Source organism: Taurulus bubalis, assembly GCF_910589615.1.
Source record: "Taurulus bubalis genome assembly, chromosome: 2".
Lineage (NCBI taxonomy): Eukaryota > Metazoa > Chordata > Actinopteri > Perciformes > Cottidae > Taurulus > Taurulus bubalis.
The window spans coordinates 6,237,066-6,262,601 of record NC_136590.1 but is presented as its reverse complement, the minus strand read 5'-3'; the positions used below and the strand labels follow the sequence as shown (position 1 = coordinate 6,262,601).

Sequence of the window (25,536 nt, the reverse complement as noted above, 5' to 3'; positions counted from 1 at the left end):
ATATAAAAGTATATATAAGTACTCATGTGGCAGAACAGTCCCTGAATCTACAAAGTTTAATCTAAAAACTGAAGCCATCAGATGAATTTATTTGGGTAAAAGGTGCCACATTTCCCTCTGAATGTGTTGCAGAGTAGAAGTATAAAGTAGCGGAAGATGGAAATACTCAAGTAAAGTACCTCAACACTATACTTACGTAGTTTCTTAAGACATTAAACAAATACCATGCCTCTAAAGTACCTCAGTATGTGATTGTATATCTTTATTTATCCCACGCTCACACATTCACAGACGCCCCTCCGGATGTTATGAGGTGAGCGAGGTATAAATAGCTCTGACATGTCTCTAGCTGTGACCGAGCCCCTCTCCGCTTGGCCCTGTCAATCAAAGGCCAAAACAAGATGGCAGGCTGCCGGAGCTGGGTCTTCATTCTCACAGGCGAGTTTTATTCCTAAAAATGTTTGACTTTGTGTCTAACAACAACTCTGGAAAGCCTGTTTTCAATACCAGGTCTGGTGTTATTAACATTTGAGTCTAAGGATTGTATGACTTTAACTCCAAGACTTCAACATCAGAGGTTGTGTGTTGTCATATTTTAACGTCACATTTAAGGTTTTGTTTGACAATTCGGATATATCTTCTTTTTTGTGTATGTGTGTGTTTTTTTACACTTTAACACAGTTTGTGCGGCCAGTTTGTTTGAGGCCAGTGCAGAGATCAAAGTCACCATTCCTGTGGGGAAGTTCTTCACATACGAGCTGCTGAGAGAGACTTTCCAGAATGACTTTGAGCCGTTGTCAAAACTCTACGGTGAGAATCATTTATTCTGTCATTATAAGTTTACAAGAAATATACTTTATTTATTTTTCATGATGTCTCTTTTCCCCTCTTTATAAAGCTGGGCGCTTGTACGATGACCCCATGACTTTTAAGTGCAATTGGCAGAAGTTTCCAGACCTCCCAGAGTGGCTGCGCTTCACCCAGAGGCATCCGTATGACAACGGCTTCCTGTACGGCACGCCGACGTCTCCAGGGAAAAGTACAATCGAGGTATGAAGTGATCATGAAGCACTGTCAGCATGCTGCACGTGACATTTGGCTCTATATATATAGAGAGAGAGATATTCGTACATTGCTCTGTGCCTTTTGATAATGGGCCAAACAAATCAGACAAATCTGATGACTGTGCAGCTTTCTGACGCTTCGGTGGTGAATGTCAGGTCCTGCTGTCAGACCCTCAAGAGAAAAGGTCTTTAGGGTTTTCTCTGACGCTGTCATTTTTGAACCAGCATCAAACATTCAGGAAGAAAGACGTCTTTGAAGAAGAGATAAGTTGCACTTTTATCTTAATGAAACAGAATGTATTATAGCTGGAAAACATGTTACATTTGGGATGTAACCTCAGATTACAGCTCCACTTCTGGGTTTGAAACACTCCTCCAGTCTTTCTCTTCCCTCTGGAGTCTGACTTTGACCCATGAGATACTCTTCTTCTTCTTCTTTATAAAGTATAAAGCTAATCATAAGTGTCTATTAAAATGTACAAATCACTCAAAATATTTTTGCAGACCAGTTATAGGTTATGAAATATATCATTTCATCAATTTATACATGCAAATACAGCAAACATGTAAACAAAATACAACTATAACACAGTCTATGTACATGTACATTCTGCCTTTGTCAGTACAAGTATGTGCAGTAGTATACATCACTGAATAATATTAATACCTCAAAATGGGTCTTATACAGACATAAAGCCTCATACCAAGTTTTCTCAGCAAGTATGTATATAGATAAAGTCATGTCACTGGAAATCAAACATGCTCAGTGTATGAAGACAGGCTCAAGAAGGCATTGTGGGAAATGTAGGAAGACTAATGCAGTAGTAGACACGGTGGGTTGACGGAAAGAACAATAAAATATATTGTTTCATGGCTCAAACATCATAAACAAAATGAAATTGTATGAAAACCATGATGTGATGAGCTCCCTTTCTTCTTCTGACAGATCTACGCCATCAACAAACGGAGCTATGAAACGGCCAGACACATACTGGTGATCAAAGCCACCGCCGGTATGCTCGATTTAGATCATATCGCACATGCACGTGTCGATAAATTCGGGCGTGTGCAACAGTAACCTCCCCGCTGTCACTCACAGAGAAGATGCTGCCCTATCAAGCAGAGTTCTTCCTCAAGCTGCGGGAGATTGAGAAGGTGCTGCCCTCTTCTGTTCAGGATGAGATAAAGCAGGATTTACAGAAGCTTTGGGACACGGAGGCCTTGGACATCGTCAATATCACCAACGCCCTCGACCGAGGCGGCAGGGTGCCCCTCCCTCTCGCGGGACACTATGAAGGGTAAACAAGGTCATGTGAGATGCTGGGAGTTTAAACTCTGGAGTAACGGCAGGTTCATGGACGTCTGATTTTGTTGTCAGTGTGTACGTGAAGGTGGGGTCGGAGCAGTATTTCTCCGATTGTCTCATGAGGGTGACGACAACGGAGCATCAAAAGCAGTGCACGGTGGGAGACAAGGTCAAGATCCCGGGGGGCTGCAACTTCTGCAACATCCCCAGCAACTGCATCACCTGGTGCAAGACGGAGCTGGTGAGGCAATGGAAATATACGATTATCTGAATGAGCAAAGCAGTGTTTACATGCACATTCTCTTTAAATGTCAGAGTATTATTTCTGATGTTTCTTGACAAGAATATTTAGAGGATAAGACTTGACAATAACTTATTTTTTCCCTTTTTTCTTCTTTTCTTTTGTGAAATACTTGATGCTTTCACCTCTTTAGAAGGGAAAGTCCATTAATCTTCCATCTATTTTGACATTTAATTAAGATACACTTAGATTGTCCTTAATTCATCCCACGATGGGGAAAGTTGACTAACCTGATATTTTTTAATTTTGCTTGTCTCTGCTTTATCAAATTGCAAATTAAATATTGATTTTTTTTCCCCACAGTTTATGAGAGAAAAATAAGCAACTCAAAGATGTGTCAACTTGTGACGCCGGTAAAATGTTTAAAATCAACAAATACAATTTTGTGATTGTCTTATTTATTTATTTTGCGTTTTTAAAGGCCTGAAGATTTAAATCGCTTCAGTATTCCACAAAAAAAAGTAAATTATAGAGAGAATAATTCTGTGCATATTTTATTTGTTATTTTCATCATCCTGTTAATTATCTCTCAATGTATCTTGAGGCCCACTGGAAGAGACCTGAACTGTAAGTTGGGCTGCAACAAGTGGTGATTTATATAATTGATTAATTGTTTGGTCTTTAAAAGTTGACGTCATTAAAAAAGTAAAAAAATGATAAAAATAAGGAAACATAATTAAGCAAAACACGCCCACTCACAACCCCAACCACATGGCCTTTACATGTGTCCATATAGTTTAAACGATTAATAGTGTACAACGTATCCCAACAGCAATCGCTTGACCTTTGACCTTCTCCTTCCCCGCAGTTTGATCTGACGAAGCGGGAGCCGGCTCCACCTGCTCCCGCGGTGGGTTCGGGGATCCTGGAGGACGGCGGAGACTTCGACCCTCCCGAGTCTCCCCCGAGCAGAGACTTCTTCCCAGACTACATCGTGACGGTGATCGTGCCTCTGATCCTCGCCATCATCCTCTGTGTGCTGCTGGCCTACATCATGTTTGGCAGACGGGAGGGAGTGTACGCATCCATCTTGAATCTACTGACTAATGAATTAAAGGGTCAGTTCGGCAACACAAAACCACTTCCCCCGCTTACGCCAGTAGGCGTCGGGAGGATGTTGTGTGGGTGAACTGGCCCTTTAAGCAAAAGCTTTTGATTGATCCTGATGAACTGTGACACGGAGGTGACACTTTATTCTTTTCTTTTTATTCGTAGTGGGAAGAGGAATGCAAAAACAAATCAGTAAGTACATTGTTCGCTGTTCTCTGATTGATGCTGTTTCCAAGTACTGTACTTAAGGGACATCTTGAGGTACTTGTACTTCACTTAGTATCCCCGTTTTATGCAGCTTACTATATCTCAGTTCCTTCCTTTTCCTGTCCTGTGAATAACCAAGTTTCTCTGCTCCTCTACATGATGAGCAAATCCTACGACTTCTTCAGCCAAAATAAACTCAGTGAAAAGCCTCTTGGATCAGCTGCAAAATGCATCGTCCCAAAGATAAAAGGATGGCTTCGGGGCTCATGAAAGTGACTTTTTGGATATATTTGGTTCTCACAGGACAGCGACGCTACAAATATCTGAGGATCTTATATAATAATAGTGCATTGCTATTGATTAAACCAACCAACAGGATATAAAGTTAGAGTTCAAATGCAACACACACATTAATGCAGCATCTAGAACGTTTTACTGCACAATCAATACTTTTACTTTTCACACTTTAAATACATTTTGCTGACTTTTACTACTTTCACAGCGTGGTATACTAAACTCTACTTCCACCACTTCATATTAGTTATTAAGTAACTTCCTCACTGACTTTGTTTTCTCTTATTTTATCACTTTCAGACCATCTGAATGTGTATAGAACAATATATAAACAAATGGATAAACACAAGTCATGGATGTTGCAGCCATGTCCCCCAAAATACACGTTCCCATTTTTTTTTCAAAACCTAACCAAGAAGTTTTGAAGCATTTTTTGGTTGTGATTCAATTCGTCTTGTGATGCTGTGTTTGCTGCAGTATTCAGCTGTACCACCACCACACGATCCACGGGAACACCGACGAGCTGAGGAGCATGGCTGCAGAGCGCGCCGCTCCTCCGCCGCTGTCCACGCTGCCCATGTTCAACTGCCGGACCGGAGACAGAGCTCCACCGCTGCAGTCGGACAGCCCCAGGATCCCCCTCATCCTGGCCCAGCAGTGAGGATCGTCAGATAATCAATTTCATAAATGATTATCAGTACTGTTAAATAACTTCTTTTTTAATTCTTCTTTTTTCTCAGTGATCCATACAGCGACACATTGCCCAGGTAAAGCCGCTGCATTCGTCCTGCTCTGTAATTTGTGCTTTTTAAAAATTATTATTATGGATGATTCCAGGAACACAGACTCAACACATTGTTTGTTTTTGCAGGAAATGAGAACGGCGACGGATGAAGAGCCATTACTTGTGGTTCGATATTTGCAGTGAGAGATGATGTTCTTTTCTCTTCTTTTGGTGCCGTTAGAATAAAATAAGAGTGTAGTTTGTCAAATGGTTATTTGCCGTTTATAATTTTCCATATTACCCCATCTTTCTATACTAATAAAAACATATTAAAAGCCACAGTCTTCATTGTTGTTGTCAGCAAAGCCTAAAATGTCAAAGGTTTCTAAATGCAGGCGCCACATGTAGCCCATCTCTTGGTTTAAAGCAGAGGTGAAATATTACAAATGAATGCAGCCTCATTGTAAAAGCAGGAAAGCTAAGCTTTTGCCCATGACACAATTTATCATTCATTTTAATCTAGAACTGCTCTATCGTCTTCACATTCTCTTTATATCACTTATGATTAAAAGAAAGATGTTTCAATCAGAGGGTCTTATTTAGTATTTAGCTGTTGCCTGAGGCTCAAAGTCAAACCTGAACAAGTCAAACCAGTTTTCTGATCCTTTTGATTGTGTTGAATTTCCATTGTATTTGTCTGTTGTTGCACTCGACCTCCACCAGGGGTCGCCAGTGTATCTTCATCTGATCTCTGATCTGGGAGGTTTGAGGTCAGACACACATCTCCTCTCTTGTTATCAGTTTGGTCTGTGAACAAACTTCATTCTCATGCAGATCCAGTTCTCCATTTTAAAGTGATTGTGGGGAAAAAGTGACATTAAAACTGCATGTTTGATGAATGATTGATTATTGCTGCATTGTATACAGTGCTAGCTCTGATTTCTAAAGGAACTTATAGGCCGATTTAATAAAAAAAGTAACAATTGTGTGTGTATTGATACAGAAAAGCCAGGTTGGATTATTGGATATTGGCTTTGTTTTCACTGCTGCTTAATAGAAATGTTCTCAGTGCAACTATTGTGGAACGGTTGATTCCTGAAGCCTATTTGAACTTCATCTTTATTCCAATGTATGGTGCATAGCCTTCTGCTCTCTCTCTCTCTCTCTCTCCCTCTCTCTCTCTCTCTCTCTCTCTCTCTCTCTCTCTCTCTCTCTCTCTCTCTGAACATGTGCAATGCAGCTGAGGACTACCTCTCCTAACACCTGATTTCAGTTTCACAACAGTTGCAAAAGAGGACAGTGAAAACTCAGCCACTGAGTAGACCACTTCACATGCTTTATTTCAGCACCCAAAATAATTAAAAACATCTCAATGTATTATACATGTACAAAATAAGTACAGAATCTCTGTTTTAAACCATGAAAGTGGGTCCGCTTCAAATTCTTTTTTAAGAAACCCTTCGCGAAAGACATCAACAAACAACATTAACAACAGGGTGGGAGATGTGTGCTGTTTCTTTTTTCTTTTTGGGGTTTTAGTGAAGAGGAGTTTTTCCACAAGGGGAGCAAACAGACAGAGGGATCAACACTGAACAAATGTGCAGGGAAATGATATTGAACCAGAGTCACTTGCTTTTATGTACAAAGACATGATGGCATGCGTTACATCTGCAGTGATCACCTTTTCAGAACACTTAAGAAGAAAACAATTGCCCTGCATAGACAACAAGACAATGAGTCAATTTAGTAGCACCAAAGGTTCTGCAGGCATTAGTGGCAATAATTACAGTATGACGGTGAGTTTCACCGTCAAACACCAATAACTGGACCTCTTTGAAATGGTAATAGCACCATTGAATGTTTTGGATTTCCCCACAATAGACTTGTGTAAAAAATTCCCTTTTCGTTTAAGAAAAAAAAAGGTTGCGACTTCTTGTGATGAGGTATCCATCTACATATTGCAATGGAGGTGAGCCTCTTTGTTTTGGGCTCTCTTTTTTTTGCTGGTGTCTGAGCAATGTTCAGGTGTTTTCTTTTCTTTTCTTTTTCTCTCTCTCTCAAGAATGTAGAACAAGAAGACACTTTCACACTTTTTACAATTTATTTAACACCAGAAAAATGGTACACATCACTTGTTGTTTTCAATGTCCTTCCGCAGCGGTAGAAAAATGGCAAAAGTGACCTGTGTTTCATTGTGTGTGGAGCTTTTTTTTTTTCTCAATCTCCAGGGGGAAATTTTACACAAGCATATATATTATTTTCTTGTTGCCAGTGGAAACAAAAGATTCTTTTTAAAGTGTCCTTGTGGTTGGTTTTGGTTGAAGTAGCAGTCCCAAAAACTTGATTGTAAAAACACAAACATCGTCTTCCGTAGAGTGGTTTTAAGCATGTGGACCAATGGCAGCCGAATGAGTTTTGAATGCATAGAAAAAAGATTTAGAGATGACTGCTAGAAAAAAAACAACAATGTCATGTCCATATTTCGTTCTTTTTACAAGAAGCAAACGGGGCCAACTTCGACGCCAAATTCCTGATCAGGTGCACCAACATCCATAGGAGCAATGTCAATGATGGGCAGGCGGGATGTTTTTGATGTCTTGTAGTCGATGACTGTCTTGCCCCATGAGCCAGTGTGTGACTGCGGAGAGGAAGAAAAAAAAGGAGATAAAGGTCAGAAACCGCTGAAGAAACTGCTGAAGAAACTGCAGAAGAAACTGCAGAAGAAACTGCGTCTCTCGTTTCTCTTTAGAAAAGTGTACAAAATATATATTTGTTTTAACTCACCGTGCAGCCATCCTCGCTGACGCTGTATGTGAAGCGGCTGTTGCCCTCGGCTCTGATCTCGACGTCGTTGGATCCCTGGAGGAGCACGGCCTTCTTCAGGTTGCCGGTGGCGGAGTCCATGTAGGCGATGCTGTTCTTGCAGTGGTATGTCATGTTCTGAGAGGCCTGGTTGGACATCAGGCGCATGAAGGTCATCTGGATGCTGACGTCCTCGACATCGGCGCCCTCGCTGCCATACTGGAACTGCGTGGTGGAGGGAGGTGAAGGGTGCACATGTTTTTACTGTCATTGGATTGTCAATGGCACATATTAAACAGCTTTAAGGAGCTTTTCTTTTTTTGTGCGGGAAAGTTTTCTCTTTGACTTCTTACCTGGAATCCACCGGTCATGGACTCGCTGAACCAGACGTTCTTCTTCTCTCTGATGTTCTTGCTGAGGTACCAGTTCTTCATGGGGACGCTGGAGTCGCTGGGGTAGACGCAAGTCTCGCCAGTCTCCATGTTGCAGTGGACCTTGATGGCATCCAGAGAGGAGCCCTGGTTGGGGTCAACCCAGTACAGGTCTGCAACAGAGGAACATAAAACGGTTTAAATCTCATCCTCATCTCCCTCTAAAAAGCTGCACCGAGGCTCTGATCTGCGCTCACCGCTCTTCAACTCAGGGTGGGCCATCTTCAGGTCACGGCACATGCGGACTGGGCTCTTCTGGGTACCGTCGGGGCTGCGGATGGTCTCGACATTACGAGTCAGGGTCTTGAGGGTGGTGTCGACCTCCATGTCGCGATCGCGAATCATGTTGGGCTCGTCGGCGCGGTACTGGTGGCTTCCACGGAGGGGATCGGGTGCCTTCTCCTGCAGGGGCTGGCTGGCGAAGTTGAATCCACCGCCGGGAGGTCCAGGGGGTCCAGCGGGTCCGGGGGTGCCGGGAGGTCCCTGTTTTGGTGACACAAGAGGTTTACAAACTGCAGAAGTGTCTGAATGTACAAGTAGCTGCTCAAAACAAAGATCCTAGTGCAACGTACGGAAGGTCCCATCTCTCCATTGCGACCACGGGGTCCAGGGGGTCCGATGGGTCCGGGCATACCGTTCATGCCATCCTTACCAGGGGAGCCATTAGATCCAGAAGGTCCCTGTGGAGCAAAAGCAACATGATCACTTAATGAGGGGGAAAAAAACAATTCATGCTCACTCTGTTATGTTCTTATTCTTCATATTTTGTCTGTTTGTTTGTTTTCTCAGGTCAAAATTCTGCTTTTGGATTTATATATGATGCGCATGTGATGGCATGTTCTCTTGTTACTTTATATTGTATGGATAAAATGAGTCAATAAATAAAAAGTACTTACTCTGGGTCCAGCGGGTCCGGAGTTGCCAGCAGGTCCTCTCTCTCCAGAGCCACCCTAGAGAGTGAATATGAAATATTACGCATTTAAGAAAGACAGTTTACATTGTGAAGTGAGATAACTTGAGATTGTTCGCTACTCTACCACTTAAAAATGAATAAGTAAATGTTTTACTCACAGATGTGCCGGGCAGACCCTGCATTCCAGTGAATCCTCTGTGTCCCTTGTGTCCTCTCTCTCCAGCCTCACCGGACTCTCCTCTGTCTCCCTTGGCACCAGCAGGGCCCTGAATGACAACAACAGGAGGTCAACAAGCTCAACTGATCAAGACACAAGACTGTAGCAATATCTCAAATATTATGCGTATTTATGTTGTGGATGCATTGTTATGTGATGATGAAACAAACGTACAGCGGGACCACGGACACCAGCAGGGCCAGCAGGACCGACATTGCCAGCGGTACCCTGAAATGAAGAGAGGGTGAAAACAAATCTCATCAAATGAAAAGTTATCTGCACTTTTGTCACATATTTCCAGAGAAGCAGGAAGAGGACTTACAGACTCTCCACGGTCACCAGACTTGCCAGATGGGCCGGCAGATCCGGGGGCTCCAGGAGCACCAGGGGGTCCAGGGGGTCCGGACATACCATTCTCTCCACGGTCTCCCTATAGGGGGCAAATCTCCAGTGAGACAACGCGAAAGCAGCGAAAAGCTAGTTGCTATTGGGAAGCGATGCTGTACTGAAGGTTGGGAATGATGGATCCAGAGGAGGAGGGTTACCTTGGGGCCAGATGCTCCATCGCGACCAGGGGCGCCATCGTGACCGGTAGATCCCTGTGGAAGAGCAGCGAGGACGGTCAACCATCAAAACAGCATCGTTAGCCACTGAATGCATTAGAAATGTGAGAGACCCAGCTGTCCAAGTACTCTACAGGTCCCGTACCTCGCGACCAGTCTCTCCGGAAGGACCGGACAGTCCAGGGGGTCCAGCAGGTCCGGGGGGTCCACGGCTTCCAACAGGTCCAAAGGATCCCTGCTTTCCAGGCTCACCCTGAAGAGGAACAAGAGAGGCCATTTTTCAGGAGAAGCTCAGCAAAGGGAAAATGATTACATTGCTTTTTAAAAGAGGATCTCATTGAATGACTTAAATGTGTGTGATTTCGTTTGAGAGACAGTTCAGAAATAGAGAAGTTTTGGTGAATAGGGCTTGATCGGAAACCAAAAAAAAGGTTAAACATAGACTGTAAATAAGAAGTCACAATGACATCACCCATTGGTTTGTGGACTACGGTTTTGAAGCCATTTTCAAAATGTTTTGACTGTCGCCATCTTTGTTTATTCGCAACCAGAAGTGATGCGAGAGGGCGGAGCTAAGTGCAACCCAAAGCTAAATAAGACATTTTAAGGAGCCCAAAAGTGTTACAAAACACTATGAAAGGGTTAAAGTGTCAAGACAAAAACCTCTGACCTGTCAATCACCTTGTAGCCCCGCCCTAAAGCATACCCTGCTTTATGGTCTACTAGACTCTAAATGGACCATCATTTACTAAATGAACATCATGCTGTATTGAAGAAGACTTCAAACTAGAGATTGAGACATAAACTCATGTTTACAATGTTTACTGAGGGAATAAATAAGTCATTTTCTAATAGACTTCTGTACAATCAGACTTCTTTTTGTAACCAGAAGAGTCGCCCCCTGATGGCCAGTAGAAAGAATGCAGGTTTCTTTCTTTTTGACTCATATAGTCTGATGTTATCAGTCTGTTTTGGCTCAGTTGTTGAGTGTCTATGGGATCAAGGGGAATACTTACACTGGGTCCACCCAGGCCAGGGAAACCACGCTCTCCACGCTGTCCAGGGAGACCCACAATACCACGCTGTCCAGAAATACCTTGGGGTCCAGGGCTACCTGCGGTACCCTGCAGAGAAGGACACACAGCGCTCAGTCAGCAGGTGCATTATACAAAACAAACCACTGTGGGACATTTGAAGCTTAAGATGACAGACCATCTATTGCATAATTATAACTCACAGGAGCTCCGTCAGAGCCAACAGATCCCTTCTCTCCGGCGATTCCTGCGGGTCCAGCAGCGCCAATCTCACCAGGGCGACCAGCGGGGCCAGTCTCACCGCGGCCTCCTCTTGCTCCGTCTTTGCCGACGGGTCCAACGGCTCCGGGGGCTCCAGCAGATCCCTGAGAGATACGGAGAGGATTCAGGTGAGTTAATGGGGGATGTACAAACAGCACAGGTATTACTGCTGGTTATGTAGACTAGGTGAAACTTACAGGAGGGCCAGGGGGTCCAACTCTGCCGGCAGGTCCAGGGAAACCAGTAGCACCCTACACACAGAGAGACAACAAAGATGGCAGCTTGAAACAGCATCCTTGATTTCAGCATCATCATCATTACTGTGGCATCTAATCCTACAAAATCCTGCATGTTTGATGGGATACTCACAGGGGGTCCAGCACCACCACGGGCACCTTTAGGTCCAGAGGGGCCAGCAGGTCCCTGTTGATAAAAAACAATCAGGAAGTTATTTTACAATATGGGAATACACATAATCATATGAAAATAATTCATAAAACGCATGTATAATGAAATAAAAGTACTGATTTATTAAAGTAAAATTTAAGAAGTTGTCACACTGGCTTGTGTTTTCCATGATTTCATTGATAGAATGCATTTGCGTGGCACGTGGGCTTACCTGAGGGCCAGAGCCTCCAACAGGTCCGCCGGGTCCAGAAGCACCAGCCTCTCCCTTGGGTCCAGAGTCACCAGACTCTCCCTTGGCACCAGGCTGACCATCAGCACCCTGAGGTTGGAGGGCAAGAGAAGAAACAGTTCAACACGACGTGCTTCCATGTGTCCAGATATCCATTTAAAATATAACGTGTGAGATTCTTACAGGAGATCCAGCGAATCCAGCAGGTCCGGAAGGTCCGGCCTCTCCACGCTCGCCCTGTTAAAGTAATGGAGACATTTAGGTCATGATTGCATCTACATTTACAACACCTGTCATCACATTGTGCCTGTCAATGTCAATCCAGTAAAAAGGTTTGTTTCCTAGTCCTTGATCAAGGGTACTCACAGGGGAACCACGAGGACCGGTGGGTCCAGCAACTCCAACGGCTCCCAACTCACCCTAAAACCAGACGTGGAGAAGACGGACAGGTCAACAGTCATCCTAAACTTGTATATCTGGAGTCTTTCCACAGAAACATTATGCCAATAAGCCAAATTTAAAAAGTGGACGGACATTTCTGAAAGATGTGACTCCATTTAATGTCGATAAACACATGCGAACAAAGACCATGCACCTGGATAACTGATATGTGGAGGTTAAAACCTGGTCTCACCTTCTCACCCTGAGCACCATGGGGTCCAGGGACTCCGATAGCACCGGTCATACCACGCCCACCATCTTTGCCGGCGGCGCCCTCACCTCCCTTGCCTCCACCATCACCCTGAAGAGAGAACGTTTGTTAAACTCACATCCGGATTCAGGTTAAAGAACCCAATTGTGTCACTCAATTTGATTCGGTTGATCAATTCAGACAATTCTTCACTTGCTTAACTTTTGACTAATTATCACAGACATTGTACAGCCTGACTGCTGCAAAAAGTATTTTATTTTCTCATATTTGCATCATTACTTTGGTCTCCCTTCCTGTCTCACAAAATGTGGACATTTAAGGTGTGGTTGATTCTTGCTTTTAAGTTTATAAAAAAGCATTGTGCCACGTGTTCACCCATAATAACCCATCTTTAGGGTAATTCTAACCCGAAACATCCACTAAATATCTGAATACAATGGCCTTTCAGGTGATTTAACACAATGGGTTGTTTTCTCTCCCTTAAGCTCTGTAAATACTACAATGACCGGTGAATCAAACAGTTTGCTTGGTGTCATAATAAACATATAGACACAATAGACATACAGGACGGGTGTGATACTTACTCTCTCTCCCTTGGCACCGGGCAGACCACTAGATCCACGCTCACCGGGCATTCCCTGCATACCGGGGGATCCTTGACCACCGGGGGCACCAGCAGCACCGGGCTCTCCCTGCACACACACACAGAAAAACACACATTATCATCTATTGATCATATTCAATCAGCTGCAGGTGAACCACCCACTGAAATGTGAAATACACAGTGGACAACAATGTTATGTGAGCACACGGTTTCATGTCGGTTCCTCAAAAGTAAAGCTGCTATTCATGGTTGCAACTCATGGATGTTAGTAAGTGTGGGATGAAAAACAGAAAACCTGCCCTTCAAATGTATATATATGAGGACATGAAAGTGCACATGTGTGATTAGCAATATCAAAGAAAAGAAAAGTCATGTCAGTGGTTTCATTTGGCCATGCTAGATGTGTATGAATATGGATATGTGAAGTGTTTCATATCCTGAAGCCGGCATACACCGGATCACATCACTGATCAATGAACTTCCAGCACATCTGAATTAGTGTAAAATATTGCACAATAATTGATATTAGTACTGGTGGTCCACTGTAATGGCTTCACACATATTTCCTCATTAAATATGAAAATAAGGAGGTGGTACAGCAGATAAATATTTGACTAAAAGTTTAGATTTTGATGACCTTTGCTCCCTGGAGTGTGATGAATGTTTTATCCAGTGTTGTAATGCTGGATAGCTGTCTTATATCGTGATTCATTCATATGTTGTGTATTACTTGTTGTATGACATATTGGGTGTTTTTCAAGAAAAGGGGGTATTTTTTCGGCACAAAATGAAAAATGACTTGCCTGTTATATATTGGTATTTGTACACTTGTTGATAATTGACATTGTTACTGACATTAGATTATTTTTTATTTCAAGAACTGTTTGTGAACTTTTTCACCTTCAAGAGGGCTTTTTTCTTTCTTTTTTCATTTTTTTTTTTTAACCTACCTTGGCTCCATCATTACCGCTAGGTCCAGGAGCACCACGGCTTCCAGTTGGGCCACCGATGCCGTTGATACCGCGCTCACCGGGGTTACCTCTGTCTCCCTAAGGAAGAAGAAGAAGGAACACAAGGGTCATGACCAATATCAGACCCGAGGAACAGTGTTCACCATGGATGAGGACAACGCTTTGTTTCTGAAATGTAGGATGAACTCACTCTTGATCCAGATGGGCCAGAGGGTCCAGCTTCTCCAGGGCCGCCCTGAACAAAAGAAGGAGAGGAGGAAAAAAGTTTAATGAAGGAATCTCCCGTGAGAAAGCAAAAAACGACAGGTAACTGAAATACATAGTGCATGGCAGTGTGACTCTCACCTGCTCACCAGGCTTGCCAGTCTCACCAGTAGCACCTTGGGGTCCAGGGAGGCCCTGCACAAGGAGGAGAGGTAGATGTCAGGGTTAAGCAAGTGGCAACGGCTCAGAGGGACTTCAACAAAAACGAAAAGGCAGCGCTCTCAGGACCTACCTGGAATCCGTTGGGGCCAGCGGGTCCCTGCTCTCCCTTCTCTCCGTTAGGTCCCTGAAAAAGGAAGGAGCGAACCCAGTGATGAGAAACCCGGTGACACTTTCATGCTTATGGTTTGAATTCAGTTTAACGAGATACATACAGCGACACCGGAAGATCCGGGAGCACCGACGTCACCGTCTTTGCCAGCAGCGCCCTGTGAACAAAAGCATGACCAAAAAACAATTATTGACTGTTTTTAGTGCAATTTTTTGGCACTTTCATTTCGATAGAAAACATTGTTAACACTGGTAGAATTGAATTTGTATAGTTAGTACTTACAACGGGACCAGTAGGACCACCGGGACCTCTCTCGCCAGGCTTGCCAGATTCACCCTTTCAAAAAAGAGCAAAGTTCACACTTACATCTGCCGTAAAAGGGATTTTGCATCAGTATTTCCTCTTAAACCTGAACACAAAAATAGATATTATTGATCGCGGTCTCATATTCTACAACTGCCTGGTATGTATATGACTGGATCCTCTCAAATGCACCTTCTGAGAAAGATCTACTTTTGCGTTTTCCAAACAAAATGAGTGCGGCCGTTAACTCACATTGACTCCCTTGGGTCCGGGGAATCCCATAACTCCGGGCTGTCCTCTGGTTCCAGTAGATCCAGCGGGTCCGGCACGTCCATCTTGTCCAGTGGCACCCTAAAGATCACCAGAAGAGATTCTCAGAGACCATGATGGAATGGCTTGTTTACAAGCTGCAGTTCTTCTTCGTTGCATTGGGTGCATGCTCAGCTACTTCGGTACTTACAGAAGGTCCGGCTTTTCCATCAGGTCCGGAGCTTCCAGGGCTACCAGTCACACCCTGTGGAGAGAAAGGCCATCCGGTGAGTATGAAGACGAACAACAGTCACGTGGTGAGTGTATTCCATGGCGCCGTGAGATTAAAGAGAGCTCAACAGAAGGAGATATGTTGCCGAGCTCACCTTGGATCCAGGTGCACCAGGAGTACCGGCGATTCCGGCCTCACCGGTGGCTCCCTGAGCTCCAACTGCTCCAGTGGCACCACGCTCACCAGGGGCTCCCTGTCAGACAAGTGGGGACGAGAGTCAGGGGAAGTGGTTGAAGTTCATGAGCTAAATGACTTCCGGTTAACTGGAAGGATTCATTTCCTTAACACTTAAATATCTGCTTGTGTCCTGTGATGGTTTTCTGACGTGAGAACCACGTTTGACAACTCATTGGTAAGATGCTCACCTTGCCGCCAGCAGTTCCATCAGCACCGGGGAAACCACGAGCACCAGGTCCACCCTGAAGGAACAGAGACGCCAACCATGTCAGTGACTGTGGTGTAAATGCTCAAACTTCGAGTCGTGAATCCCCCTGGGAATTTAGCGTACTGTAAATGTGGAGAAGGCTTTCTAAGAACATTGATTAGCATGAGTAGCATTATTGTAATACAAGTGATGGGGAGATGTGACATCACGGCTGCTCCTCGTGGTAACATGATACAAGTGTGTTGTTCTTCTCGATGTCCTAATGGTGTCCAACAGAGGTTCATGTGAAAGAAGAAGGAACGTACGCGCTCTCCAGTGGGTCCACGGGGTCCACCGCCGCCGGGCTCTCCACGTCCTCCTCTCTTGCCTTCCTCACCAGAGTTGCCAGGAAGTCCCTGAATTCCAGCGGGGCCCTGGAAATGTTTTTATAGATAAAGGTAATTAGAAAACACTTATTCCCAAAGAAATACAATCACACAGAATGGATAATTAATGAATTGGGAAACTTACAGGCTCTCCCTTGGTACCAGGCTCTCCCTTAGGTCCAGGGAGTCCATGATCACCCTGTGTACACACACACACAAAAAACACACACACACATTTAATGTTGGCTGTTAAGTCTCTGTTACATTGAAGGAGAATGTGGGTTGATACCAATATTAGAGTATTGCGTAATATATGTATTGCAATTATGTATCGATTCTAAATACGTGATTTTATACACATGGCGCTGTGTTCTTTATACTATGACGGTGTTTCTAAAATATATATAAAATATTGTTCGCATCAGTATTATGGGAGACCTTGAAATAATCTCATACAGTGGTTATGAGAGGAAAATAGATTTCACACAACTCATTTCAGCACTACTCACATTGTTACCCTTGGGACCAAGAGCACCAACAGATCCCTGAGATCCACTAGGACCGCGAGTGCCGGGGAGACCAGGAGCGCCAGCAATACCGGAAGAACCCTGTGGGGTCGGAGAGTCGGGGTGTCAGAACGCTTCACGTAGCAGGATTCAAGCGGCATCAGCGTGATGTGTGGGTTATGATATACTTACAGGAGAACCCTTAGCTCCAGCGGAGCCATCGGATCCGGGGGCACCCTGTTGAGAGAGGAAGTGTTTAGCACCGGATTGCATTTCAATTTTTTCATTTGTCCTCGCTCATGTGAAAAGGATTTGACATCGTTAAGTCCGGTCTCGACTCACAGCAGGTCCAGCGGCTCCAGAGGGTCCTGGGTTACCAGCCTCACCACGGGCTCCTTGGGGTCCCTCGTTTCCACGGCCTCCTGCAACACCGGTCTCTCCCTGTGGAGGGAAGCAACAACGTCTCAGAAACCGGCAACCGAAATATCGTACGTTTTCTAAATACAATCAATTATAAATCATAAACAAAATATTCCGTCTTGGCACGTCAACACCAAACTTGTTTAGATTAAATATACCATTACATTACATTGTAAAGATGCGGTAATAGTCTGTAAAACTGTGGTATGTCGTCCGAGTTTATTGATACTCGTGGGAAATACATTTACAGTCTTACAGTCGAAATAATACAGCTTGCACTTTGGCTCATTGCATGTATGTATAGCCCGGTTTCTGAAAATAACCCCTGCGTGGGGGTGAGTTACAGGATATATAATAGAGAGGAGGGATGCAGCAGCAGGAGGCTGCTATTAGGGGTCTGCTCATGCCATCTGGTGGCTACAGTGTTCACCTTGGAGACGCAATTATAACTTTTTTTCTGTTTTACGCCATGCTGACTTCATGGTTGATGGCGTAAAGTGGAGAGAATTGATCCGTTACATGTGGAATCGGCATTGGAAAAGTTTCAGCATCGACTACCAGCCAGAAGTAGAGGGACAGGGGCTTGTTCTGACTGTTAATGTCCCCAAATGTGGTCAAATAATAATAACTTTAATGACTTTATTCATAAGCACCTTGGAAAAAAAGAGTTTACGTCGTGCTTTGACAGACAAAGGAGAGGCGATATAACAACAGAAGGCCCAATAAAAGCAAGACAAACATATGAAACAAGAAACCCAATCGATACAATAAAAACAAACTGATTTATTGCGTATGAAAAATGTATTGGGAGACTTACTTTAGCACCAGCACCACCGGGGAATCCAGGGGAACCGGCAGGTCCAGTAGATCCCTGAACAATAAAAATAGAGAAGTTAGCGAAACATCCACCAAGACAATTGTAAATCTGATGGAATGCTAATTACGTAGCATCAAAACCCTTCATTTTAGCTTTGGGAAATGATGTCACCACACAATGTTACATGTGATATACGTTCCCAAAAGTAATACTTACAGGGGGTCCAGCAGCGCCAGTGTTGCCATCATTACCACGAGCACCCTGCAGAGGAAGAGGAGACCAGATTGAAGTGGTTTGCAGGACTCATATTTGTATCAAAGTATGGACTCAAATCACATATGTCTTATTAGCACGAGAGGAATGGCAGCGCTTACAGAAGCGCCGGGAGGTCCTGGGCGACCTCTCTCACCGGGAATACCACGAGCACCCTAGAGAAGACCCCAGAAAAAAATAGGACAATATTAGCTCGGCATTGTTATTCCCTTTTCTCGATATGAATCAGTGTGATGTACGTGTCAATAAAATGACTGAGATGAGACAAAAACGTACCATGGCGCCGGGGATACCGTTATCACCAGATGAACCAGACTCTCCCTGTAGACAAATGCAGAAGGGATTTGGTTCAGAGTGAAGTTTTGGTTCAATTTATGTTGAAATTCCGGCTTATATGTGCTTCACAGCACATCCTGCAATCCTACCTTGGGTCCAGCGGGTCCAGCGTCTCCCTTAGATCCATCCAGACCGCTGAATCCCTGTGCACAAGATCAATCAGGGTCGGTCACCGCTCATGACAACATCAGCAGTTGAAAACTTCGATTTTTTATATATTTTTTGTAATCAATGCTCGTCCAAACTCACTCTGTGTCCCTTGATGCCGGGGAGGCCGGGGGTTCCTGGGAATCCACGAGCTCCCTGCAGGAGGAAATCAAGAGGTGAGTTAATAACTAAGTCCCAGAGGCATGATACCGGCTGACCGTCTCCCGACCGTTGCCCTCAATGGGCATCACTCACCTGAGGGCCAGCGGCTCCACGCTCACCGAGGCGACCAGGTTTGCCGGCCTCACCCTGTTGAAGACACACAGAGAGGTTAGTAAGTATCCTTCAGGCAGTTCATGAATCACACAGTAAGATATTCAGAGCAACATGGAAAACGGTGCTGTGTCAGAAGGAACAATTCAATATCTCTCCTTCGGTTTACAGGGATAAAAATAATCAATAAATCACTTACATTATCTCCGTTCTTTCCAACGGGACCACTGGCACCACGAGGACCCATGGCACCCTAAAAAACAACAATAAAAATATGGATTTGCAGCCAATTTAATATATATGTGCATTGTAAATGTGTTAATATTCACTATCATTGAAGGGAAAGAAGAGGGGGCATTTACAACATGGTGTGTGTCGGTGATTACAACAGGAAGTAGAACACAGGAAGTAACATGTTTTCAAAACCAATACATAAAATGAAATTGGAATCATGCAGATTTCTGGGTTTCATCACAAATAAGGAGAAACATTGTTTATTTAGTAGAACTTTTGGTATACTCACAGAGGCTCCGGGCTCACCGGGCTCACCAGGGGGGCCATTGAAACCCTGAGGACCCTGATGACAAGAACAACAGATATTTAGCACAATGTCGTCTTTAATGTTTATGCATTCATATCTGTGGTGAGTAGCCCGGTTTAAATCTTTTGTTGAAATGTTGAGGAAAGATTATTGTCAAAATGAGAATAAGGGAATACTTACAGAGGATCCAGGGGCTCCAGAAGGACCACGAGGACCCGCGGGACCCTGTTGATGAAGATGAGACAAAAATCCATTAGATTCTCTTTCATATTTAGCCCCAAACAGGAGCTTTAGCAATAGAGGTAGACTGAGAAAGAGCAACGCCTTCATACCATTGGGCCAGGCTGACCTGGACCGCTGGATTTGGAGTGGTCGGTGTAGCTCATCTGAGGAGAGAAGTTCTGTACCGGGAGAAGATAAAGAGTGAGATTAGTCACTGAGCTTCAAGAGTTAATGTAGCACCTGAAAGGTCAGTGAATCACATGCTACAGTGTAAATGTTTCTATCTAAGCAGAGGAGCAATATATTTGTTCCTGTTGATCACATATAGAGGTAAAATGTTGTAAACGCTTCGTGTTTCATAAACTGGTCAAATCGACCCGAGATATTCTGCATTTTCCCCCCAGATCTAAAACCTGAGGCTCAGGGAGCTGTCTGCACACCCGGTGCTGAAATAAAAATCCCTAGTTTCTTCTCTCCAGAACCATGCTTTTAGGATGGTTTTAATGGTTTTATCTTGTTTGTAAACTGAGTCGAGTCATCTGTAATAAAGGATAATTTCTTTCTAAAACGCAATCCGAGACTTCCTGGATGTCGGGACATGGAGGTACTTACTCCGCCAAGGCCAGGGGGGCCAGGGGGGCCGGCTGGGCCGGGGAAACCAGGCTGTCCATCCAGGCCATCGTTGCCAGGAGGACCAGCGGGACCCTGCAGAGAAAGTAAGGTTAGCAATATTCTTCACTAGTTTTAATTTTAATTCTTTCAATGCAGACATGATTATAACCCAATCAAAGTCGACTAGTCTTTTCTTTGAAATAATGAAATGATGATTTATATTAACAAATTACGCTGTTACACTGCATATATCTGTAATTTCCACTTGCTGTACTGAGTGAAAACGTGGCAATGTGCTTTTGGACCACGCACGTTTGCAAAAAGGCTGAAAATGTGTTCAATTACAAGTTGTGTTTTCCCCAATTATCATAAATGTTATTCAATAGTAATCAATCAATTCCTGTTGACCTTTCAACCTTTGATGACCTGTTGACCTTGTGACCTAATTATTAAAGGTCATCAAGAACAATTAGGTCATAGCAGCCTGAACATTATTTAGATGAGTTTGTATGGAGTCAATCAGCTCATCAAAGACATAACACAACTGTGTTCCTTTTCATCAATCACGATTAATTAAACGTAAAACGAAGAAAATACTGTGCCTAAAAATCTTAAAAAATCTTCTAAAAATAAACCAAATTGCAGCAACAATGCATGATTTGTACTGAATAAGTCCATATTCCCCAAAAAAACAGCACAGCAGGGACACATTGTCAGTCTGCATTTGTGAATGAAAATAATCATACTCAAGAAAATTAATATTTATTTTTGTCCTTACGGGAAATATATGCAATAGTTATTATAAAAAGGAGAGTAGTGAGTGAACCTACCTTGTCTCCCTTGGGGCCAACAGCTCCTGTTTCTGGCTACGGACAGACAGAGAAATGGGGATAAGCCACAATGCAATGTTTCATCCAGACTTTAAAAAGTGCAGCATCTAGAATACCAGCAGGTGAACTGACTAACTTAGCCAGGCCATGCCAGCATCGCCAAAGAGAGACATGTATTATAATCACACATATTATTTTTAAAGGGCTAAGTACCTCAATCTCTCCTGGAACCTGGGGTCCTACAGAAGCAACGAAGAAAAAGAAAAAACGTCAACACCTCTTGAACATTTAGAAGAGACACATTCAGAACTTTGGGCATTTACAAAATAATGTTAAATGTTTAAGTAGCAGATCCAGGCAGGGAGTCGGGGCTGATTACAGCATTTTTATAGAATTACATTTTTATTGGATTCTTAATGTTTTCTGTCGTGGAAAAGGAGTTAAGATATATGATGTGAATGTTGTTTTGGGAGACGTGACGTTTGCTGCACCCTGCAGCGTCACCGCACAGGAAGGCACGTTGGGAAATTACATAAACGGTGCAAGACTTCCCCCAAAAGAGCAGGTCGAAATCCTCAGTTAAAAGAATGCATATTGAAAATGAAACGAACAAAAGGTAAATCCAACGCGATTCTCTTCTGAAAATCCTCAGGAGAGCAGGCAGGCTTAAGGCCTCGAGTCCATGGGTGGTCAGAGGTGAGGTGGGAGGCACTAGGTGGCGCCACAAAGCTAATTAAACCACAGAATTGGTGAGGGGAGGATGAAGGTGAAGTACCATCGAGGTCGGGGCAGATAGGGCAGCACTCTCCGTCTGGGATGATGGGATCGGCGCAGTCGGATGTGTCCTCGCAGATCACCTCGTCGCACATGACGGTTCCGCTGTCGCAGACGCAGATCTGGCAGGGCTCTGGTTTCCATACATCCTTGTCGTTGTACAACTGTCCGTCTAATGTGCAGCTGCCAAATGTGCCTGAGAGGAGAAAGACATGGTGAATTTTTGTAAGAAGAAACATCCCAAAAAAAGAGAGCGAACATCATGATATTATCTCTGATGAATTAGGTTTGGCATCAGTAAACTGAATTGTGTACAATGTGTGGTCAGGTTTAGGTGAGACTTGGCTACACCTGCACAGGTGTGCATGGGAACCAGAAGTGGCCACTAGGCTCAGATCAGACACCAGATTCTGTCTGCAAAGCAACATAATATTCAGTAAAAATGGTTATGTATGAATTTCCCCATGTAGACGTGTTTGTTCTTTCAGTTTTGAAACTGGAAGGTAATCAGGTCTGGTTTCTGGCACTCAGACTTTTTTTTCTTCTTACATTCCGTTCCTTTCTTTCCGTTCTTCAACGTGTCATTTTATCTGGATTATGACTTCATCAAGATGCGGAAAAAGTCACAGAAACACGCTTTTAATGAGTCTTTTGAAATAAAAAATAAATCTGATGTTTAGTGAGTGATTATCAGCAGGTGTATATTATAACACCAGTGTCCATAAACAGGAGGTTGAAGTTATTTGGGCCCGGTAAGAGGTTCTTATCATGCAACAGGACTAATATAGCAAAAGTCACAATACAACATTTCTGAGCAGACATTTCTCAAGACTTTCTACTCAAAAACTTTGAGTGGAAAGTTGCACTGGGCCTAATCACTTTTCAGGCTGGCGGATGTGTGGTTGGGCCTCTGGAGGTTGGAGGACCGTGGTTTGGAGGATGGATGCGCAGTTCCCGTGTTGGCCACTGAGCGGCGCTGTTCACCTCCAAAACGAGATCTTCCGCACCCTTCTTTCTGCCTGGTGATTAATTGACGTCTAGACTTTTTTTCACTGTCGACGTCAGGCTTAGGCGATTTTTCCATTGTCTTTTTTTCCCCCAACTAACCAAACCAAGTTTAAAACAAACTGGATAATGATGTTGTTTGAGTCAGTTTGACATTCGTATGAAGCTTCTGTGCACAAGTTTAACAGTAAAACATCTCAAAAGTCTCCACTTAAGCAGGGTTGGTCCCCCTAAAAACGTTGCTCACTTTTTAAATGCATTGATGTTAAAACTACTGAGAAAAAAATCCAAGTGCTAAAAAGTCTGCAGACATCTTTGTGACCTGGGATGCGATTTTGCTCAAAATCGCAAAAACTACTCTACAGACTAAATGTAATTAAGACTTTCTCAAATGGATTTTCCATTTTCTAATTTGTTTTATGCTCGTGCTTTGCTTCAACTCTCTTTGAACTTCATGTCCTGTCACTGTGCATCAGAGAAAGTGCAGCTGCTCCCCTCAAGGTTTGAGGGGAGCGTGTATCTGCACGTCAGTGAGAGCAGCAAACAATAGAGAAAACCTTATACAAGCTCCTATTCGATTCCAGTTATCCCCCCCCAACCATAAACACACAAAAAACACCAAAACGCCTCACTGTGCAACACACATCTCACAATCTCATGCGCACGGGAGGACGTTCAGTTCCAGCAAACTGCTCAGCATCCTTTGCGGGCTCTCCAACATCCCGAGGCTGCCACAGTCCCCAAAAACAACTCAAAGCAATGTTTGAAAAGGATACTTACTATCATCCTCTCCTTGACCTCTCGCCAAAAGCACTGTTGCGCTCAGCAACAGCGCTAACCGAATATCCACAAAGCTGAACATGTCTAAATATTAGACATGCAAATTCTTTGAGATAGAAGGGGGAATCCTTTTTTCTCCTCAGACACCACTCATACAGGATAGGGTCCGGTGTGTGTAACTCCAAATCCAGACCCTAGCAGAAACTCCCTACTGCCTAAACAAATGAGTTAGCTTGGCTTTTATATGCCTAAACTTTTTGGGGGAGGTCTCGTGCGCACCAGATAACTTGTACATGTTCAAGTCACAGAGTCCCTCCTTCATCAGAGAGAGGGGGCCGTCTCCAAACATGTCAAACAAGTTCACGTTTCAGCTCAAACGTGGACGATGAGGACAGGCAACATTTACGCGCCGGCTCGCCACCGTTCAGACGTGTTTTTGTCATCTTCTGCTTCACCATGGACTTTCCTAATTGGGGCTTTTTTTAGGGTGTTTTGTCTTTTCAGTCTTTAACCTGATACAGTGTGTCGCTGAGCTGATTGTCTATCGTCTGGACGCTGAATGGTTTCATTTAGACCATCTTCAGTTTAGCCTTAATCATCAGGCCCCAATTTATCAAGGATATGCTGAACAGCTGAGGACTGGATTGATTTCAGTTGAACAGGAAGTTATTTTATTTAAATGTCTTAAATGTAACGATAACTTGGGCTCAGTGGTTTCTTTAAAGAGGAAGGAATGGGTTCAGAATGATGTCTTCCGTGCGCAATTTACGCACGGAGAGCAAACCAGATGGACACTGTAATATTGCCAAGATAATTTGAAGTAATTAAGTGCTTCTGCCATTTATGCACATGTTATTAGGTATTACAAACAAACTGAAAAGTGTTTTTTATTTATTTATTTATATTCTGGACATATCCACCTTCTGAGTATCAAGCACCTGCAAGTCAAATGTATAAATGATTAAATATAACTTCACACACACACACACTCACATTGTAGCCCTATCCAGTTACAGGTGTTACCTATATGAAATGTTAACATGTATCCTTCATTATTAGGCATTTGACCCCTTTCTCTCCCACTTACTCCTGCAAAGAAATAAAATGTCAGCCAACAATGGTGCTTTAATCTTTGTTTTATTTAAGTAAGTAATCCAGAATCCAAAATGAGTTTTAAAGCATGTACAACAAACTGTAAAAAAAAATCGACCCATTCCAAAAGAGGCATGGCCATGATGTTAGAGTCAGGGAGGGAGGGAGGGAGGGAGAGAGAGAGAGAGAGAGAGAGAGAGAGAGAGAGAGAGAGAGAGAGAAAGAGAGAGAGAAGAGAATTTGGCAGATCCACAAAGCAGTCTGGTTACAGTGTGGACACGTTGCAGCTTCTACAACTGCAGTATGGCCCGGGTTGACCTTTCATTTACTTTCTGATGTTGTCTTCTTTTTCTGACATTCAATGCAAAGAACCTGTCCGGGTTTTAGCTGCGGACATTTACTTCAGGCACAAATGCATGTTCGACTGATGATCCATTAGTGTACTCATCAAATCATGCAATAGCCTTTTATGTTGTCTGTAAAGCACAAAGGTTCAGTGGGATTTTGTAATTCTGAAATAGACCTTGTATTTATTTTGAGAAAAGGTAATGATTCAATGGAAAATAACACAAGCAGTAGATATAACATTCTAGCTAGCTACATTCTAGCTAACGTTGCTACATAATTGTCCCGCTGGCGTGAAATCATCATAATGAGTAGAAGTAAGTTTCCCCAAATGATCATGACTTGTGATTGAGTTCCACAAAATATTCCAAAATATGTCCAGACAGCACACCCAGACGTTTAT

At 43.5% G+C, this 25,536-nt stretch overlaps 2 protein-coding genes across 2 annotated transcripts; one reads left to right on the top strand and one right to left on the bottom strand.

Annotated features, from left to right (window-relative positions):
* Positions 1 to 401: 401 nt before the first annotated feature.
* On the top strand, positions 402 to 6,826 carry sgca (sarcoglycan, alpha; the record flags this gene model as incomplete). Its single annotated transcript, XM_079237255.1, has 11 exons — positions 402 to 438; positions 682 to 810; positions 899 to 1,050; positions 2,011 to 2,077; positions 2,164 to 2,362; positions 2,443 to 2,611; positions 3,480 to 3,688; positions 3,887 to 3,913; positions 4,700 to 4,879; positions 4,963 to 4,989; positions 5,094 to 6,826. The coding sequence occupies 11 exons, from the start codon at positions 402 to 404 to the stop codon at positions 5,098 to 5,100; spliced, it is 1,203 nt and encodes a 400-aa protein (XP_079093381.1). The 3' UTR covers positions 5,101 to 6,826.
* col1a1b (collagen, type I, alpha 1b) lies at positions 6,262 to 23,895 on the bottom strand. The gene is made up of 51 exons (XM_079237293.1): positions 23,697 to 23,895; positions 21,913 to 22,107; positions 21,351 to 21,376; positions 21,138 to 21,173; positions 20,308 to 20,400; positions 19,806 to 19,874; positions 19,654 to 19,698; positions 19,456 to 19,509; positions 19,132 to 19,185; positions 18,915 to 18,968; positions 18,762 to 18,815; positions 18,602 to 18,655; positions 18,453 to 18,497; positions 18,278 to 18,331; positions 18,120 to 18,164; positions 17,904 to 17,957; positions 17,009 to 17,107; positions 16,859 to 16,903; positions 16,670 to 16,768; positions 16,306 to 16,359; positions 16,101 to 16,208; positions 15,776 to 15,829; positions 15,505 to 15,603; positions 15,330 to 15,383; positions 15,122 to 15,220; positions 14,849 to 14,902; positions 14,670 to 14,723; positions 14,528 to 14,581; positions 14,377 to 14,430; positions 14,222 to 14,266; positions 14,011 to 14,109; positions 13,041 to 13,148; positions 12,439 to 12,546; positions 12,171 to 12,224; positions 11,988 to 12,041; positions 11,787 to 11,894; positions 11,537 to 11,590; positions 11,365 to 11,418; positions 11,110 to 11,271; positions 10,889 to 10,996; positions 10,018 to 10,125; positions 9,855 to 9,908; positions 9,632 to 9,739; positions 9,484 to 9,537; positions 9,251 to 9,358; positions 9,076 to 9,129; positions 8,752 to 8,859; positions 8,377 to 8,662; positions 8,102 to 8,292; positions 7,731 to 7,973; positions 6,262 to 7,584 (listed from the first exon to the last, which is right to left on the bottom strand). Exons 1-51 carry the CDS (start codon positions 23,776 to 23,778, stop codon positions 7,438 to 7,440), a joined length of 4,356 nt encoding a protein of 1,451 aa, XP_079093419.1. The 5' UTR covers positions 23,779 to 23,895; the 3' UTR covers positions 6,262 to 7,437.
* Between the last annotated feature and the right edge of the window lie 1,641 nt (positions 23,896 to 25,536).